The 18,957-nt window shown below is 47.7% G+C and overlaps 1 protein-coding gene and 1 long non-coding RNA gene across 3 annotated transcripts; one reads left to right on the top strand and one right to left on the bottom strand.

The window, feature by feature from the left end:
• The first annotated feature begins 284 nt into the window (after positions 1-284).
• On the top strand, positions 285-11,410 carry LOC102408665 (interferon alpha-inducible protein 27-like protein 2B). The gene is given in 7 exon segments (XM_044933226.2): positions 285-449; positions 1,075-1,200; positions 1,560-1,697; positions 9,391-9,420; positions 10,469-10,630; positions 11,167-11,254; positions 11,256-11,410. Coding segments are annotated over 6 exon segments (624 nt in total). The 5' UTR covers positions 285-449; positions 1,075-1,127; the 3' UTR covers positions 11,389-11,410.
• Positions 11,411-15,405: 3,995 nt separating this feature from the next.
• On the bottom strand, positions 15,406-17,847 carry LOC123330859. 2 transcript variants are annotated; one of them, XR_006547103.2, is made up of 2 exons: positions 17,672-17,847; positions 15,406-15,748 (listed from the first exon to the last, which is right to left on the bottom strand). It is a non-coding gene; the product is annotated as an uncharacterized LOC123330859 (long non-coding RNA). The 2 variants fall into 2 exon arrangements; XR_006547104.2 differs by lacking the exon at positions 17,672-17,847 and adding an exon at positions 17,133-17,659.
• Positions 17,848-18,957: the final 1,110 nt, after the last annotated feature.

Raw genomic sequence — 18,957 nt, 5'->3', positions numbered from 1 at the left:
TTCCTCCCCAGGCACTGGTTAGAAATGATGCTTTGACCATCAACCTGCTCTGCCTCCTCAGTTATTACAGATATGAGATTAGGGCTCTGTGCCATTTGTCAGCCAAGGAAAAATATTTTGTACCATAAACCTACAAATGGTGGAGGGAAGGGAAAATATAGTTCACAAGAATTGCAGGTAAGTTTTATAAAAAGGTGGACTAGGGATTCCTCACATATCCAAGAAGGGGAATCTGGGAGGGAAGCTCAGCCTTTCATCCTCCCATTAGCATGCAAAGGTGAGGTCTACGTGGCACCAAGCCAGGGATGAGGGTGACTCACTTCCCTCTTGGACTCTTGAAGTCAGAGGTAATCCAGGGAGGGACTATTTAGCCTGCTGGAGTTCTCAACAGCCTCACTTTGGGCCGGGCTTCACACATTACTCTTTGATCCCCAATAATACTAAGCAGGGTAAGTGGGGGCCTGGGAGGTGGGGAGGGGAGGGAGCAAAGGGACTCCACTCTCAGCCTCCCTCTCCACTTCCATCAGGACTGCTGACCCTGTGACCAGAGCTGAGTGTGTGGAGGGGGCTTGAGCCCACCTTTACCATGGGGCATTGGGAACCTCTGGTCTTGTCTTGACCCAGGTTACTATGAAGCCCTGAAACTTAGACCAGGTGGGCAGTGAGCAGGGGACAGAGATGGGGTGTTAGAGGTGGCCAGGATTCTGGAGATCAGGGAGCCAAGCAAAGTCATTATTAACTTCAAAACTGTGGTCTGAGCAGATTAAAGGGGTGGGCTGGAAGTGGTCCACAGGCTGCAATGGGACAGAGGGCAGGGCTGGAACGGAAGACAGATGCCCTCCTGAAAGTCATTCAGTTATGTCCGACTCTTTGTGACCCCAAGGACTATACAGTCCATGGAATTCTCCAGGCCGGCATGCTGGAGTGGCTAGCCTTTTTCTTCTCCAGGGTATCTTCCTAACCCAGGAATCGAACCCAGGTCTCCTGCATTGCAGGCAGATTCTTTACCAACTGAGCTATCAGGGAAGCCTGAAATCAGGCAGAGCAGTTTTTACTTCACACTCTGTTTCTCAGAAAGACAGTGGTGTCCTTGGATCCAGAACCAGTGCTCCCACACTGCCTCCAGGATGTCAGCCAGAGCCATAGAGAGCAGGGAAGGCAATGCCTTGGGCTCCCTCCTGCCAGAACTGCTGTCGGAAGGTGAGTGCCCTTGGGAAAGCTCCCGAGGGTGGGTGGCCCGGAGCTTGGGGTTCCTGGGTGGGCAGCGGGGGTCTGGGTTCTGACTTGGTGCCCATCAAGTCTCTTTCCTGTGGGCCTCAGTCTCCTGCTCTGTGCAGTCAGGACCCCCAGCTCTCCACTGGTGCTGGGCCTCCCTCTCTCTGTCTTCTCCCTGGTTCACCTCCAAGCACCCTTGACACCTCTCAGCTCAGCTTCCCCTGAGTTCCCCTCCCTACATCAGAGGTCCTGGGGGCTTCCGGAAAGGGTGGAGGGGGCTGTGTGGGGTCTGTTCCCCAGCTGCCCGCCCTGCTGTGTGCTCCCCCATTATTTCTTTCTTCCAGAGGAAGAAGAACCTTCCCAGTCAACCAACCAGGACTCCTATGGCTCTTCTCCTGGGAAGCCACCACAGGGGCCACATCAGGACCAAGATGACTTTGGCTCTGACCCCAGAGACCCACCCAATTTCTACCATTATGCAGGTAAGGTATCTCTGAGCACCAATCCACAGATCCTCACCCCACACCCACTGCTCAGCTCTACCTGCTAAGTTGGCAGTGTAAGGACAGTCTTCCTGATGGAATCTCTCTGCCACACTGTCAGAAAAAAGCCACAGTGTCCAGGAGATGAAATAAATGATGCTCTAGAATCAGAGGGACCACACTTCAGGGTTTAGCTCTGCCTCTGACTTGCTGAGTGACCCAGAGCCAGTCACTTGCCCTCTCTGGGCCTTTATAGGTTTGTTTTTAAGGACAGGGGTAGGATGAGGTCACTCTTAGGGGTCTCTCAGGACCAGGTCACTTCCAATTAGGTGGGGCAGAGGTGCTGCTCAGGTTAGACGCCTGACAGCCACATGGCACAGGCTTGGGCACGGCTCTTTGCCAGTTAAAGGTCACTGCCCATGATAGCCCTGTTGCCCCACAGCACCCAAGGCAGGTAAGTTTCATTTCTCTATTTGTGCTCCTCCCTTGATGCCCCAGGGCCAGGTCACTAATGTCCTCCCAGAACACACCCTCCAAGAGCAAAGTCACGTCTAATGTGGGGCCAGCCTAGGGCCACGGCAGCAAAAGTCACAGAGTTCTTTTAAAGTCCTTTCAGAATACACATAGTATGAAATATACCAAAACAACTGGGCTTCCCTGGTGGCTCATATGTTAAAAAATCTGTCTGCAATGCGGGAGACCTCGATTCGATCCATGGGTTGGGAAGATCCCCTGAAGAAGGGAGCGGCTGCCCGCTCCAGTATTCCTGCCTGGAGAATTCCGTGGGCAGAGGAGCCTGACGGGCTACAATTCATGCAGTCAGAAAGAGTGGACTGGACTGAGTGACTAACAAACACAACCATTTGTTAGCATACACTGAATTGTTGTTTTTTGTTGTTCAGTCACTAAGTCATGTCTGACTCTGCAATCCCATGGACTGCAGCACGCCAGGCTTCACTGTCCTTCACTATCTCTCAGAGTTTGCTCAAACTCATGTTCATTGAGTCGGTAATGCCAGCCAACCATCTCATCCTCTGTCACCTCCTTCTCCTCCTGCCCTCAATCTTTTACAGCGTCAGGGTCGTTTCCAGTGAGTCAACTCTTGAACAGTGGTAACCATATTCGTGTTACTGTGCCTCCCATCTGCAGAACTCTTTTCATCTCCTCATACTGAAACTCAATTACACATTAACTATTGTTTTCCTCCTGCCACTTCCTGGCAACCACAGCTCCTTCCGTCTCTTTGCTCAACTAATCTAATCTAATTTCCATGTGAGTGGAATCATATAGCATCTGTTATTTTCTGACAGGTCTATTTTAGTTGGCATAAGGTTCCCCAGGTTCCCCATATGTCAGAAGTTCCTGTTTAAAGCTGAATGACATCCTCTCGGGCATCTATACCACGTGGTAATGATCCATTCATCCATTCATCCACACTTAGTTTGCTTCCTCTTGGCAACTGTGATCGCTGCTGCTATGAACGTGGGGTGCAAATATCTCTTTAAGACCCTGTTTTCAATTTCTTTGGATCTATATCCAGAAATGGGATTGCTGGGTTATATGATTTTCTATTTTTAATTTTTTCAGGAACCGTCACACTGTTTTCCATGTTTGTTGCACCATTTTATATTCCTACCACCAGTGCACAAATGTTCCAGTTTCTCCACATCCTCACCAACACTTGTTATTTTCCATTTTTGTTTTTTTTTATATAGTGGCTTTCCTGATGGGTGTGGCGTGATATCTCGTTGCAGTTTTGATTTGAATTTCCTAATGGTTACAGATATTAAGTATATTTTTCTTTTCTTGTTGGCCATTTGTATATCTTTAGGCAAATGTCTATTCTGATTCTTTGCCCATATTTCCTTTATTTTTTTTATCTGCACTGCGCCTTCATTGCTGCATGTGGGCTTTCTCCAGTTGCACTGCACATTTGCCCATTTTTAAATCAAATTATTTTAAATCAAGTTTTCTGTTGTTGGAGGAATTCTTTATACTATATCCTGAATATGAACCTCTAAACAGATACATGTTTTGCCAATATTTTCTACCATTCTGTAGGTTGCCTTTTCACTCTGTTGATAGTGAATTAGGGCTGCTATAACAAAATGCAGTAAATCGGATGGCTTAGAAAGAACAGAAACTTATTTTTTCCACAGTTCTGGAGGCTGGGAAGTCATGATCTAGGCACCAGTGGACTCTGTGTGTGGTGACAGCGCACATCCTGGAAGAACCATCTTTTCGCATTAACCTCCCATGTTGGGAGGAAAAGAGGAACTCTCTTGGATCTCTTTTATAAGGAAATTGACCTCAATCAGGAGGGCTCTGCCTGCAAGTCTTAATCCGCTCCCATAGGGCCACCTCCTAACATCATCATATTGGGCATTAGGTTCCAATATATCATTTTTTGGGGACACAAACATTCACACCATAGCATGACTTAGGATGCCCAAAGGTGCACTTTGGATTAGTACTTCTTTCTCTGAACTCCTCCTTCGGTGCCTCCTTGATCCCAAGCCTGTGCCTGGCACAGGAGAAAGCAGCAGTGAATGCAGCTTGGCCCTTGACCTGAAAGAACTCAAAATCCAGCAGAGATTTCAGAGAATCATATTGCCTTGTGGGAAATTCTGTGGCAGCAAGAGCAAAACTAATTCACACTTGGGAGTCTATAGGTGAAGGTGGCCGAGGAAGACTGGGAACGTGTGCTCAGGGCAGGTTCTGGAAGATGTGTTGGATGGCAGAGTCCTTAAAAATGTGCCTGGATTTGGCCAGCAAAAGATTGAACATCAGAAGGCAGGGAGGTGGCTTCTATTCATTCCCTAGTATCTAAGCAGAAGCCTGATCATGCAGGGACCCCCTCATGCTCATGGAACAGGTGGACTTTAAGTTATGGGCCACAGGGGACAAGGAGGAGATTTAACACCTTCATTCTTCTTCCCTGTACCCAGCAGCCAGCATCCTCTGTATTGTCCCCATCCCTGGTCTGGGACTACAAGAGGTGATGGTGACTAGGATGGCAGTGGTAGAGCCAGAAACAGATTGGAGAGATGCGGCCACAAGTCAGAGATTGTCACCAACAGCTAGACAACAATGCTAGAGAGATAAGGAAGGATCCTCCCCTAGAGCCTTCAGAGAAAGCCTGGCTCTCTTTACACCTTGATCTTGACTTTCTCTGACTGGGAGAAAACATGAGAGAATTAGCACAGTTCATGGCAATTCCTTACTGCAGCCTCAGGAAACTAACACGGGCATGCCCTTTATAAGTTGAAGATTTGTAACAACTTAAGAGTTGGCAGGTGGAGGTTCACATTTTTAGCAATGAAGTATTTTTAAATTAAGGTATGCACATTGTCTTTTTAGACATAAGGCTATCGCACCCTTAGCAGACTAGGGTATAGTCTAGTGATACATGAATATAACTTGTATATAGACATAACTTTTATATGCACTGAAAACCAAAAAGTTCACATGATATTCCCTTTACTTTGGTGATCTGTAACCCGATTGACAGTATCGCCGAGGTGTGCCTGGGCAGAGATTGAAAATCTCATTGTGTTTGCTGAAATGTTGAAGGCTGTGTTAGAGTCAGAATCTGTAAGAGGAGGAGGTGAGAGTCATCACGGGATTGCTGGTCATTGATCATAGAGAGAGGGATTTTTCGCTGGTGACGGGTCTAGGGCAGCACTCTCTGGTAGTGCCCTCACGCAGGGTAGTGCCCTGCATGACCCAGTGTGGTAGATCACACTAGCCAGATGCAACTATTGAGCACTTGAGCAGTGGTCCATGCAATTCAGGAACTGAGTTTTAAGTTTTATTTCATCTGAATTAAGTGAGATTTAACTCGCACACATGGGTAGTTGTTCCCATAGTGGTGAGCTTGGGCTAGGGCCCTAGTCCCCAACCTTTTTGGCGCCAGGACCAGTTTCAGGGACGATACAGGCAGGGAGGGGGAGGATGGTTTGGGGATGATTCAAGTGCATTGTATTTATCATGCACTTTATTCATATTATTATCGGATTGTGATATATAATGAAATCATTGTACAACTCACCATAATGCAGAATCAATGGGAGCCCTGAGCATGTTTTCCTGCAACTAGATGGTCCCATCTGAGGGTGACAGGAGACAATGATACCTGAAGTGTCTTACTTATGTCCAGTCTACCCGTCATCTGCTTTTGGTTACTGTTACTGCAGAAAACCCTGCTTCACAAAGATAGGCTGTCAGAAACAGAAGCAGGCTTTTCAGTGCTTCTGTGGCGATCTCAAGCTATTCTGCCTTGATTTTAATCTAGAACATACGGAGATTTGAAGTCATCTCAAACATACTTTCAAGGCCACTGTTATTTGTGATCTCAAGCAGTTGATTCTCTTCTAGCAGGCACAAAGTCAGTTCACCTGGCTTATTTACAGATGGGTCACGGATCCATTCCTTCCCAGTTCAGGGGTCTTTTGTGGTTGAGAAGTAATGCTCAAACTCTTTTGAAAGCTGAAATAAGTGGATCATGCACCAGTTGGGAGAAAGACGACCCTGACCGAGTCTCTTTCCAAATCTCTGCTAATATTTGAAACATGTCAAAATTCCCAGTGTTCATTCATTGCCTGCGTAATTCCAGTTTGGCTCTAAATGCAGCCACTTGACCTGCTGACTTGAACAGTTGTCATTCTCCCCTGAAGTGTCAGACTGAGTTCACTGAGCAAGTTGAATATGTCACACAAGTAAGGATGTTTTTCAACACCTTCTGTGTCACTGAAATATGCTGCCAGTGGTGACTGCTTTTCTAAAAGAAATCCCTGGAGCAGCTCTCACAACTCAAAACTGCTGGCCAGTGATCTACCTTTAGAAAGCTGTCTCATTTCTGTGTGTAAGAGAAGACGTTTGTGCTCTGCATCCATTTCCTCATGAATGCACGAACAGACATGAGTTAAGGGCACGTACTTTAATGTGGTTGATAATTTTCATCACTTCCTGCAAAACATTAAGTTCAGGTGACATTTTTCAGAGGGCGAGGCTTTCTCTGTGGATGACACAGTGTGTAGACTCACATTCAGCGGTGACCACTTTGACCAATATGGTGAAAACCAGAATTCCATCCAGTCCTGGCATGCACTCCGTCCGTGCATATACCAATGCAAAATGACCAGTTCAGGTTTCCTGGTATGTAGTCATTCAGAGACTTGAATAGTTTTGAAGCTGTGGTTTTGCTTGGCAAGAAAAGGGCACGTAACACATCCTCCTGCACATCCTCCTGAAAAATATATCGCATAAAAACAAGTAAAGTTGCCTTGTGGTCAACATCGGTAGATTCACCAACCTGAACTGCATACCACTGCTGCTGCTGCTGCTAGGTTGCTTCAGTCGTGTCCGACTCTGTGCGACCCCATAGACGGCAGCCCACCAGGCTCCCCCGTCCCTGGGATTCTCTAGGCAAGAACACTGGAGTGGGTTGCCATGTCCTTCTCCAATGCAGGAAAGTGAAGAGTGAAAGTGAAGTCGCTCAGTCGTGATCGACTCTTAGCGACCCCATGGACTGCAGCCCACCAGGCTCCTCCACCCATGGGATTTGCCAGGCAAGAGTACTGGAGTGGGTCGCTATCGCCTTCTCCGATTGCATACCACGGTCACTCATTAATCCTTTCTAACAATTGGCCTCAATATGTCTGCTGTTTCACATGCCAGCTTTTGAACTTTAGCCTCTCCTAAAGAGGAACACATGCCAGCTTTTGAACTTCAGCATCTCCTAAAAGTTCATGACAAGTGACGTTAGCAGCAGGCAGGATCAATTCTTCACCAATAGTAAACAGTTTCTTAGATTTAGCAATGCAGTTAACCACTAAGAATGATGCCCTCAGTGCAGATACATTTGATAAAGTGAAGGCCTTCAATAATTGCTTCTGTTCTTCATGTTCACATTTTTTTTTATTTTGAAAAACCCCAAAGGCTTGTCTTTTAATGCAGGGTGCTTGGTCTCCATGTGGCAAAGCAGTTTTAAAGGTTTCAAAACTTCATTGGGTAGCTGGTCCCACGTATTATACAAAGCAGGATTGGAGAATGTGAATCACCTGCTGCAATGAACTTGTACTTTAAGTAGCACTCTTGGTATTTTCTTTCAAATGTAGCTTTCTCTTCATTGGCCATCTTAGAGTCTTCTACAGTCTCATCGTTGGGTCTTTCTCCATTTTCAAAGAAACCCTTCAGCAACATTTGCTTAATTTTTTTTTTTTTACTTATTTTGTCGAGGGTTAGCTTGTGGGCTTACCAAAACTGTGACTAAAACAAGTGCACAGTGCAGGAAAGAGGCAAGGATGGAAGTGGTAAAGAAAATAGTGGGTGGGACATGTGGGGACTAAAATAAGTGTCGGATTCTGACTGAAAGCCTGCCACCAGATGCAGCTTGTCACTTGCCACTCACTAGTAGGGTTTTGATATGCGTCTGCAATGTATTCATTTACTATGGTCCTTGTGCAGTCAAACCTTTCTGTTAGTGATCATCTGTATTTGCAGCCGCTCCCCAGTCCGACCATCACCATCTCAGCTGCAACTCAGAGCATCAGGCATTAGACTCTCATAAGGAGTGGGCAACATCAATCCATCACAAGCACAGTTCACGGTAGGGTTCGAGCTCCTACGAGAATCTAATGCTGCGGCTGATCTGACAGCAGGTGGAGCTCAAGCGTTAATAGGAGCGAGGAGGAGCGGCTGTAAATGCAGATGAAGCTTCGTGGCTCACCTGCCACTCAACTCCTGTTGTGCGACTGGGTTCCCAACAGGCCAGGGACCAGTATTGGGGTTGGGAACCCCTGGCCTAGGGTATGACCTTGGGTGTGTGTGGCATAGGATCCAAGATCCTTGGAAGTGAGGAGGTGAGAACTGCAAGATCAGTTTGTTGAAAACATCGTCTGTGCAGAAATGGAAACCCTTAAGACAGGTCAGGGGTCCTGATGGAGAGAGATGTTGGTGAGCCATGAGCTACAACCTTCCAGAAATGACTGGGGGGTGGGGACTGCTTTTCCAACTTCTTTCCCTTGCCTGGGACCAAGACTCTTTTTCATGGAGAGCTATCTGAGCTCACTCTTGCAGATCCTGAAATCTCTGGAACTGTCCCAGGTATCCAAAATCCCTAGTCCCTGCCAGACCCAAGAGCTCTGAGCAACTCAATCTGGTCCAGGCGTGCTCTGTCCAGTGTAGCCAGGGGCTCCAGCCTCAAGAAAGGACATGCAGAGGAAGCATGGTGCTTTCTAATGGGGGAATAAGGGGGGCTTCCTGCAGAAAGTCACAAGTAGGCTGAGCCCTGGAGGATGGGGGTCTTCCACTCCAGCTGTAGCCTGGGATGGGCATAGGGTGTCTGGAAGATGAACAGACAGAACAGTCAAATATATTCCATTGCAAAAAAGTAGCATGCTTTTCTTGATTTTTTTTTTAATGATACCAAAATATGTTAAGTTCAAAGAGCAGCATGAAACCTTTTCAAGGCAGGTTCCTCTCCCCATCTGGAGCATCACAGAGCTCTGGACTCTTGTCCATCCTCCTCTGATTTCTGGGAAATCAGATTTCTCTGTAAAAGCAGAGAGAGCCACACAGGGCTTCTGTCTCCTGTGATCCCAACTCCAGGGAACACTTCCCACTGGGACAGCAGCAGAGACTCAGTGGAAGTCCACTGCTGGGCACTCACAGGGGTTCTTTCTGTCTCCAGGCATGACTGCAGCTGCTGTGATTGGAGGAGGTAAGTCTCCTTGGGAAGAAGGTCAAGGCCCCATCTGCCCCTGTCCCTGGGCTCCTGGGAGCAACCTTCCTTGACCAAGTCCAAGATTGCCTTCAGCCCCAAGACCTGGGTGCGTAGGGGTGGGGTGGACAGGGAACAGAGATTGAATTCTTGAGGTAACAAGAACCTAGCTAAGAAGGAACTGAAGGAAACTCATTCATAACAACCACTTCCAATCTCAGCTTCTCCCAAGTGCAGACTGGGATCCAGGCAAGTTGGTAGATCTGTCTGAATCCATGATTCCTCCCCGGAAAGCAGTGCCAGGGGCCCTTCCAAATGGCTGTAAGGAATGTGTGAGCTGAGTTGTGTGGATTACTCAGAACTGCTCTGCCTACGACCCTCTAGTCATCCAGCAAGCCTAGCGGTTTCCTGCTGGGCCTCTGGCCAGGGTCCTCCCACACGGTGGCCAAAATTAAAGAAAATGAAACATTTCTGTCATACCAGCCACAGTCTTAAGTGCTCAGTGGCCACATGTGTCTGCCGTGTGGACGGTGTAGACACAGAAGGTTCCTGGCTGCAGAAGGTCCTATGCCTGCACTGTCTGGAGATGTAGAGACCCTGGGGGGATGCTCACTGGTGGCCTCAGGGCAGAGGACAGAAGTTTCCACCCGGCACCTTTTCAGAAGAGCAGTTCTGTCCTCATACTCTGGGCCTGTGCTTGCATGAAAGACACCAGTTCCCACCAAAAGGGGGCATTTGAAGACCCCTCCTTGTTTCAACTTTATTTCATAAAGGGCGAACTAAAGCCCAGGGAGGACTGCTGACTCTTTCAGGGTCACAGGCAAGCAGAGTCAGGAGCAGGCCTGGGTTCCAGGTTCTTGGAGGAGGATGGGGTGTCGGGGTGGGTGTCCACCCTGTTGTGTCCACACCTACAGCCTTCCCTTGCCTCTGGCCCTATGGTCTGAGGAGAGCGAAGAGGACCCCTCACCTCAACCCCCCAGGAAGGTGTCAGGGAGGTCTGGTGAGCCTGTCCCTCGCAGCTAGCCCTGAAGTGTCTCTGCCCTTACAGTCATGGCCGTGAGGGCTGTGCCTGGGTTGCTGGACACCGTGGGCTTCACCAGAACAGGAATCTCCCGCTCCTCCTTAGCGGCCAAGATGATGTCATCAACTGCAAGAGCCAATGGAGGCGGAGTTCCCTCTGGGAGCCTAGTCTCCAACCTCCAGTCCAAGGGTAAGTGTCTCCCTGGGAGGAGGCGGGGGAGGGGTAACAAATCAGCACAAGATTGATCCAGATGCTAAAGAAGCAGACAGGCTTCTTCCAGCTTCGTGGTCCTCAGTGTCCCACTGGTCCTTTGTATCCCCGTCACTGTTCCCTCTTCTGGTTGGGTGTGGGGTGGCGGGATGAAGGGTGTGTGGCTCAGGAGGCCTGCATTCCTCATCAACCCCCAAAAACCTGGTTAGGTGCCCACTCCTCCCCAAGCCCAGCCTGGTGCTGTGAAGGGGAGGGGCAGCCTGTCATTTCTCAGAGGCTCTGTCCGTCGCTGATGGGCTGATCATTGGAGTTCATGTCTCCTATTTGGGCAGCCATGTGCAGCCGCCCCTCCCCGAGCAGATATCCTGGGGTCTCAGAAGTAGAGCAGGAAACAGGGGTGGGGTGTTGGTGTCTAGGGCCTCTAGTCAGTCCTGGGGTCTCTGACACTCACAGTCTTGCTGGGGACTGCTGGGTCTGCCTGTCCTCTTGTGCTCTAACCTTCTCCTCTCCCCTAGGGGCAACTGGCCTTTCCACACCATCCAACATCCTCCTGGGATCTGCTGGGGCACTTTTGGGGGCCTTGCTGTGGGATTCCTACAGCTCCTCCAGGAGGACCCATTACTGAAGCAGAAACGGGCTCCTATTCTGGAAATGACCCTCCAAGGCATCAGGATGTCAGTCTCCCAAATGACAAGTCCCCTGCCTCCCAAAATTCTTCAAAGAATCATAAGAAATAAAGTTGAGATGCAGTGACCTTCAGTAAATGTCTGAGCTGTGTTCTTGTTCACCAGGCAGGGTGCGGGGCACCTACAGAGCCCTGTAGGTGGTGGGTGTAGGGCAGGAACTCTGTAAGAATGAGCACCAATCCAGAACAGGAAGCCAAGTCTTTTCCCAGTCCTGCCACTCAGTTTTGACCCTGCAAAGATTGTGTCTCTTCTTTGAGCCTCAGTTTGTTGCTCTTCAGATGGGAACTTGGACCACATGTCTTCAAAGACCTCAGCCAGAGAAGCCAACGGCTTGGCCCTGGGGTCAGTTTGAGGCACTGACCCTCAGTTACCAAGCCCTTTATCCTCAGGCAGTATTCATCCCCTCCCCTCCCCACCCAAGACTCTGGGTCTGGCTGTTTCATGACTCATCAGTAACACTGTCTGGCCTGGTGGCCTTTGGAGTGCTTCAGGTGGGAAGAGAATCTGCATTTCTCCAGAGAGCTCTGTCTCTGTTGTCTAGAGCTCAGTTCACTGGCCCCAAGTGAGACTGCCCAGAACCTGCAAGGACAGATAGGTCTCTCCACCATGGGGCTCCCAAGAGGCTGGTCAATGCAGAACACTCACTTCCTAAGACCCACTGGGTGCCTGGCCCTGGATCCAGTGTCAGGCTCCGTGTGTGTTAACTTGGCACCTGCAACCTGCCTGTCCATGTGGATAACCCACACCAGGCTCTGGAAGACCTGCTTCTACTTAAATGTGAGTCTCGGATCCCAACCTGTCGGCTCCAGGACTCCAGACCAGGTCCCCACTCTGGCCTTCACACCTGTCTTCCCTCCTGCTCCTTCTCCACCTGGCTGTCTCCTTACGATGCTGCCTCAGCTCACTCCTGCAGCTTCCAGCTGGCTTCAAGGGCTCCATCCCAGTCTCCTATGGCTGCAGTAGATTGGCGGGGTCCCTCTCAGCCCAGTGTGTGTAACATTGAACAAACCTGACTCCACATTGGGTCTATTCCTTTAGCTCTAACTTTTGTTCTCTGTTGCCTGTGCTTAGTCATGCTGGCTTGCACCTTTGTAAAAGAATGTTTCCTGTAGCCTGAAATACACAGGACAGCCCATTCTCAAGGCTCTGGCTCTTAATGATAGAACACTTCTTTAAAAAGCTGCAGAACAGAGACTAACGTTTGTTTAGTTGGAGGTTTATAGGAACATTGTGACCAGACCTATGGGAATAGTACCAAGAATAAAGGCACCAAGAAGATTGAACAATCAGCCACATCCCCTCCCCTTTTAGAATAAAAGAAGCCTGAATTCTAACTCTGGGAAGATGATTTTTTGGGACATTTGACTGCCATCTTCTCAGTCTGTTGGTTTTCTGAATAAAGTCTCTTTTCATTGCCCCAACAACCTGTCTCTCAATTTATTGACCCGTCATGTGGCAAGTAATATGAGCTTAGACTCCAAACAGGTACAGTGTTGGTGGGCAGTTTGAGGAAAGCACAGATATAATGCCATTAAGAGACCTGTGGTCAAGGACAGAAATGACCATGTTCCAGTGCCCTTTCAACGTACCTGTACAGTTCATCTCACTGAGAGCTGGGATTTATTATCCCTCCCTGAAGCCGAGCCGGCCTTCTGGAGGAAAACTAACACAGAGACCTAATGGAGGAGTCAGTTCTTTTTTCCCAGACAAGATTCAGGAGTGAGCCCAGCTAAGATTCACAAAGCCAGCCCACTGCTGACTGCAGGTGTAGAAGGGAGCCCAGCTGAGACCAGGAAAACCACATGCCTAAACTACTGAATTGATGCTTTTGAACTGTGGTGTTGGAGAAGACTCTTGAGAGTCCCTTGGACTGCAAGGAGATCAAACCAGCCCATCCTAAGGAGATCAGTCCTGGGCGTTCATTGGAAGGACTGATGTTGAAGCTGAAACTCCAGTACTTTGGTCACCTGATGTGAAGAGCTGACTCATTTGAAAAGACCCTGATGCTGGGAAAGATTGAGGGCAGGAGGAGAAGGGGACGACAGAGGATGAGATGGTTGGATGGCATCACTGACTCGATGGACATGGGTTTGGGTGGACTCCAGGAGTTGGTGATGGACAGGGAGGACTGGCATGCTGCTGTTCATGGGGTTGCAAAGAGTCAGACACAACTGAGCGACTGAACTGAAAACTACTGACCCAATGAATCACGAGCTAAATAAATATTTCGGGGTGGGGGGAGGCTTGTATAATTATAAGTAATAGAATCTTGGTTATAACTGGCTCTGAGTTCAAGAGAATTTACTGGCTTGCTGAACTGAACAATAAAAAGGTCATTTGGTTTCAGGCAAAGTGTAAATTAGCAGCTCAACACTGAATCCAAGGGGCTGTTTTTTCCTATCCCTCCTGTTTGTGTTACCCAATGAAAGATTGTGTGCCCAAGGCACAGTGAGCTTAAACAAACCAAAATGGAGTTTGGGGATTATGGCAGGGCCATGCAAGGGTAATGGGTTTAAACAGCAAAGCAGTTTTAAAAGCCAGGTGAGGGAAGGCATCCCTGATTAGCTCTTGTACAGTTCTCTGATTGGTTTATGGTGAGGCAATAGGGCAGTTAACATTATCAGTCTTTAGGTGCCAGGAGGTCTATGGGCTACATGGTCATGGTCATCAAGTAATTAATCTCTTCCATTTGGTGGTGGACTTCAGCAGCTGAAAACCTCAGGAAATATGCATGAGATACTATTGTGTACTTCAGAGAGGAACATGTGTTGTTGTTTGGTCATTAACCACGTCCAATTCTTTGGACGTGAACTGTAGCCCACCAGTCTCCTCTGTCCATGGGATTTCCCAGGGAAGAATACTGGAGGGGGTTGCCACTTCCTTCTTCAAGGGATCTTCTCGACTCAGAGGTCGAACCAGCATCTCCTGCATTGGGAGGTGGATTATTCGCCACTGAGCCACCAGGGAAGCACTCAGAGAGGAGCTACAGTAGAGGCTACAGGGGTGGGGTCTGTCCCAGGGAGACCCCATAGAGTCCTGCTGGGTTACATCTACTTTCTGAGGTATCAGCTCCATCCTTTGGCTGCCACACTCCTGGTTTAGTAGAGGCCTGTTTGCACGCTCTGGAGGTTATCTGCTTCTTTATTCTGGTCTTCCCCCTGAAAGGTATTTTTTTCATGAACCTTCTGTTGATAAGCAAGGAAACTTCCTTCCCAAATATCTCTGGTAAATGTTCCTGTAAGTATCCTAAATGGAGTCATCTATTTATTCCTAAACGGGTTACTTTAGCCCAAAGGATGGGATATGATGATTGGTTTCATTCATTCTGGACTCAAGTTTGGAGGCTGGCAGGATCGCTCATGCCTCTGACAAGCCCAGGGTCAGGGCAGGGACTCCAGTACCTGAAAGAGAAGTAAGTTCCTGTTTCAAAGAGAACAGGGACACAGAACACTTGTGTGGCCAAAGACAGTGACTGTGCCCTACAGACAGGACGTGGTTTGTCCTCTGTTAAAGGGCCGGTCCTTGTGGGAAAACTGGAGCAGCCTCCTAATCAGGCTTGTGTGTCTGTCTCTGCCTTTTTAAATACTCCCTACCTCTTCAGTGAATAGGAAAGAGCGTTATGGATTGGAAGGCAGGCCATCAGCAGAATTTTGTCTTTTTATTTTATGTTTATTTTTAATCAATCATTATTGGAATGCAGTTGTTTTATAATGTTGTGTTAGTTTCTCAGTTCAGTGGCTCAGTCATGTCCAACTCTTTGCAACCCCATGGACTGCAGCACGCCAGGCTTCCCTGTCCATCACCGACTCCAGGAGCTTGCCCAAATTCATGTCCATTGAGTCGGTGATAGTTTCTACTGTACAGCAAAATGAATCAGCCATACATATACATATATCTCCTTCCTTTCGGACTTCCCTCCCATTTAGGTCACCACAGAGCATTAAGTAGAGTTCTCTGTGCTATACAGTCGGTTTTCATTAGTTATCTATTTTATACATAGTATCAGTGTTAATGAGTCCAATCTTGCTTTACTCACCCAGGACAGGCCAATAAATTGGAGATGAGGTGTTGAGGCAAGGAATACAATTTTATTCTGAAAGCTAGCAGACCGAGAAAATGGCAGACTAATGTCTCAAAATAATCATCAGATGGGTCTGGATGCCAGTTTCTTTTACAGAACATAGAGGAGAGGGGCAAGGTGAGGATGTAAAATAAAAAGGCCATTCATCTTGCAAATATCTCCTGGAATGATCAGTTTTGGGGAGGGCACATGTTACTTTCTTCTTTCTTGCAGCTATTCATTCACAGGTAGACAGGGTCATGTTGTCTTCCTGACCAAAGGCACTTAGGTTTTACGTTCAGGCGGAAGAGCAGGGTTCCCCGAGGCAGGACATTAAGTATGGACACTATCCTGTCAGTGAACAGAAGCAATGGGAAGCAAAAGTTAAAGAAACAGATACAACAGATACAAGATTTTATTCTTCCCTGTAACATCAATAGTGTATATGTGTCAATCTCAACGTCCCAATGACTCTACCACCCCCTTGTCTTTTTACTTTACATTTTACAAAATGGGGTTGCATTGCTTGCTAATGAAAATTGACATTTTACTGCAAATGAATTATCAAAGTTGCAGCATTTTGATAATGGGGGAGGCTGTGCATGTGGCCGGGGGCAAGGGATATAGGAGAAACCTCTGTTATGAACCTCAGTTTTGTTCAGAACCTAAAACTGCTCTAGAAAATAAGGTCTATTAAAAATTACCTAGTAAAAATTCACCTAATAATATAGTCATTCTAATAATAAATTCACACCGGAGAAATATTAATCATTGATAAACTCCTTCTGCTCTTAACAATCTAAATGACTCCAGACTAGGCTGAAATTGATTTGGATCTGACAACCGTCCTCTCGAATTATCGCTGTTCCTGACTCCCATTTCCAGAATTAAGTGCTGCTGCAATTGATAAGTACTTTTAATGCCCTTTAAAGTGACTTCTGGGACTTCCCTGGTGGTCCAGGGGTTAAGTCTCCCTGCTTCCACTGCAGAGGGAGCAGGTTCATTCCCTGATTAGGGAACAGATCCTGTTTGCAGCAAGGTGTGGCCAAAAAAATGGTTTTTAAGTAAATATAAAGCAACTTCTCTTGATGGAGGATAGATCAAAAAGTAGAAGGACGAGAGACAGAACTATAGAGATAGATAACTTCAGAGAAAAAATTTAATGTAATCCTCTTATATGTCTTTTCATTGATAGAGTTTTGTTTTGACTCACACATATTGTTGTGCAGCTGGCCTTTTCCTGTTCTACAGGTCTTTCCTGTTATTTTTAGCTACGGCTTGGCATTCCATGATCATCATATACCATATCATATTTAGCCTTTTATTTATTTTACTAATACTTGTATAGCTGGATCTTTAAAAAGAAAAAGTTTCCTACTTCGGAAGAATCTCAACGGAAACTTTAGAGTTGCAAACAGTGGGAGACAGGGACTCCCATTTCCGAGAGAGCTGCTGGCCCTGCCCCTTTGGGCTAACAATTCTGTGACTATCAGCCCTTAGTACCCATATCCAGTCTGTCTAAGGGAGGGCTTGGGATTCATTGGAAAAGATGCTTTAAAAGGAAGCCCTTCAGCCAATGTGCGCTGAGTGCCCACTCGCGCTGAGTGCTGTGACATGTGGCTTAACGAAGAGACATCGTCCTTGTGGAGTTTTGATGGGGCCTGGAGCATGCCTGAGCTTTTTCTGGTCCTGTTCTTGGAGCCCCTGGCATAGGCTGTGTAAGAACTTTTGAGACCTGTGATTGTTGGGTCCATCCAGGGCTGATCATCCACGGTGAGTGGGCAGTGGAGGAGAGACTGGGCTGTTGGAGTTCGGCTGTATGAGGAAGGCTGCATGTTCCTGAGGGTCACAGAGAGGCTTGGAGAGGCGATGGGGCACGAGCCATCTTTGACTCAGCCAAGAGGGTGCTCACCCAGGTGTGGAGACCCAGGAAGAAATGGATGCAGCAGGGGCAGGAGGCAGGGAAAGAAAAAGGGTCCAGAGAATTCAGGTAAAGAGCAAAATGAGAGGGCTCCATGCAGAGTCAGCCAAGACTCATCAGCTCCTCTGTGAAATGTGGATAGTAGTATCTCTTCACGGGGTGGTTGTGAAGATGAAAATGCTTAATACTTGAATGCACAGTGCTTGAGCCAGAATGAGATTCTGGCCCAGAAGTGTCCCTTTGTAGGAGCACTCTGCTGATGCTGTGTCAATCTGTCTTTGACACCCTGGTGGGAGACAAACTCCCAGCTGTTTGTAGGCTCTTGGACCCTGCTACCAGCTGGGTTCGCTTACCCACAAGGTCCTTGACAAGGGGAAGCTTCCCTGGGCCGGATACCTCCGCCTCTGTTCTCCACCACCACCCTCCAGCCGTGCACCCATCCTGGGCTCCCCTCCACCTCTGGGCAGTGCTGGCGACAGTTCTCTTCCAGCTCTGCCTGCCTGGTTCTACATTTGGTCCACCGGAAATTGTAAGGAGCTCTAAAGGGGCAGCTCCCCCCACCCACCCACCCACCTTCAGAATAGTCCCCTTCCTTCCTCAGGAAGATCTGCCCACCAGTTTCCTGCCGTTAGCCTTTGTAGACCCAAGTGAAACACATGTCGTTGCTTCCCTCAAATTTCAAGGGAGTCTCGTCAAGCTTTCCAAGGGGGTCCCGCTGAGGTCCAGCTGGGAGAACCACTCGCCCTCCTGTCACCCTTGGGACTTGGAGGAAAGCAATGGCCACCCAGCCTCTCTAGTTCTCTCTTTCTCCTTCTCCCTTTCCTCTCCAATCTCAACTCCCTAACTCATTATTCTACTTCTTTGAAAACTAGGTTTCTTAGCATAGTGTTCCAACAGAGGTTACAAGGTCAAGGTTCTTGGCATGTGATTGACACGTTCCCTGTCTTTGAACCCCAATTGAAACAACAATGAACATTCAATCAATTCCAAGAAAATTATGCATTTAATATTCATATATGTTAAAAATATAAATCCATGCCTGGCAATCCGTGAGTGTGCGCTTGGTGTCCGACTCTTTGACCCCACGGACTGCAGCCGCCCCCAGGCTCCTCTGTCCATGGAATCTTCCAGGCAAGAATACTAGAGCAGGTTGCCATTTCCTCCTCCAGGGGATCCTCCTAACCCAGGAATGAGCCTTGCATCTCGTGCACTGGCAATCAGATTCTTTACCACTAGTGCCACCTGGGAAGTCCCTTGCTTGGAACTAATCAACCCTAAATTCTCAAGGGTGACTACCTGTGAGAAGGCAGAGAAAGTAGGAACATGAGAAGGGATTCTCAGGTCACGTAGATTGTATCTGTAACATTATGAAGTCCTGAGCTCAGGGGTGGGTGCAGAAGTGTTTGTTTTTTATTATCTATAGCTTTTTGGATACCTGAAAGTATTTCATGTTCTGTAATATTTCATATTATATATTTACATTTTAAGAGTAAGGTGAAAAAGAGGAGACCAATTGTCTACAACTCTTTTAACAATTTGTAGTAAAGGCAGCAGAGAAATTAAATGGCACTTGGCAGATCTTGGGAGCAGGAAGTGGTTAGAAAGTTGATCTGTGTAGTAAACAGTTGGTCCTTTGCAG

The sequence above is a fragment of the Bubalus bubalis genome, chromosome 20, assembly GCF_019923935.1.
Source record: "Bubalus bubalis isolate 160015118507 breed Murrah chromosome 20, NDDB_SH_1, whole genome shotgun sequence".
Classification (NCBI taxonomy): Eukaryota; Metazoa; Chordata; class Mammalia; order Artiodactyla; family Bovidae; genus Bubalus; species Bubalus bubalis.
The sequence above is the reverse complement of the archived record's forward strand: the minus strand, read 5'-3'. Positions and strand labels throughout refer to the sequence as shown.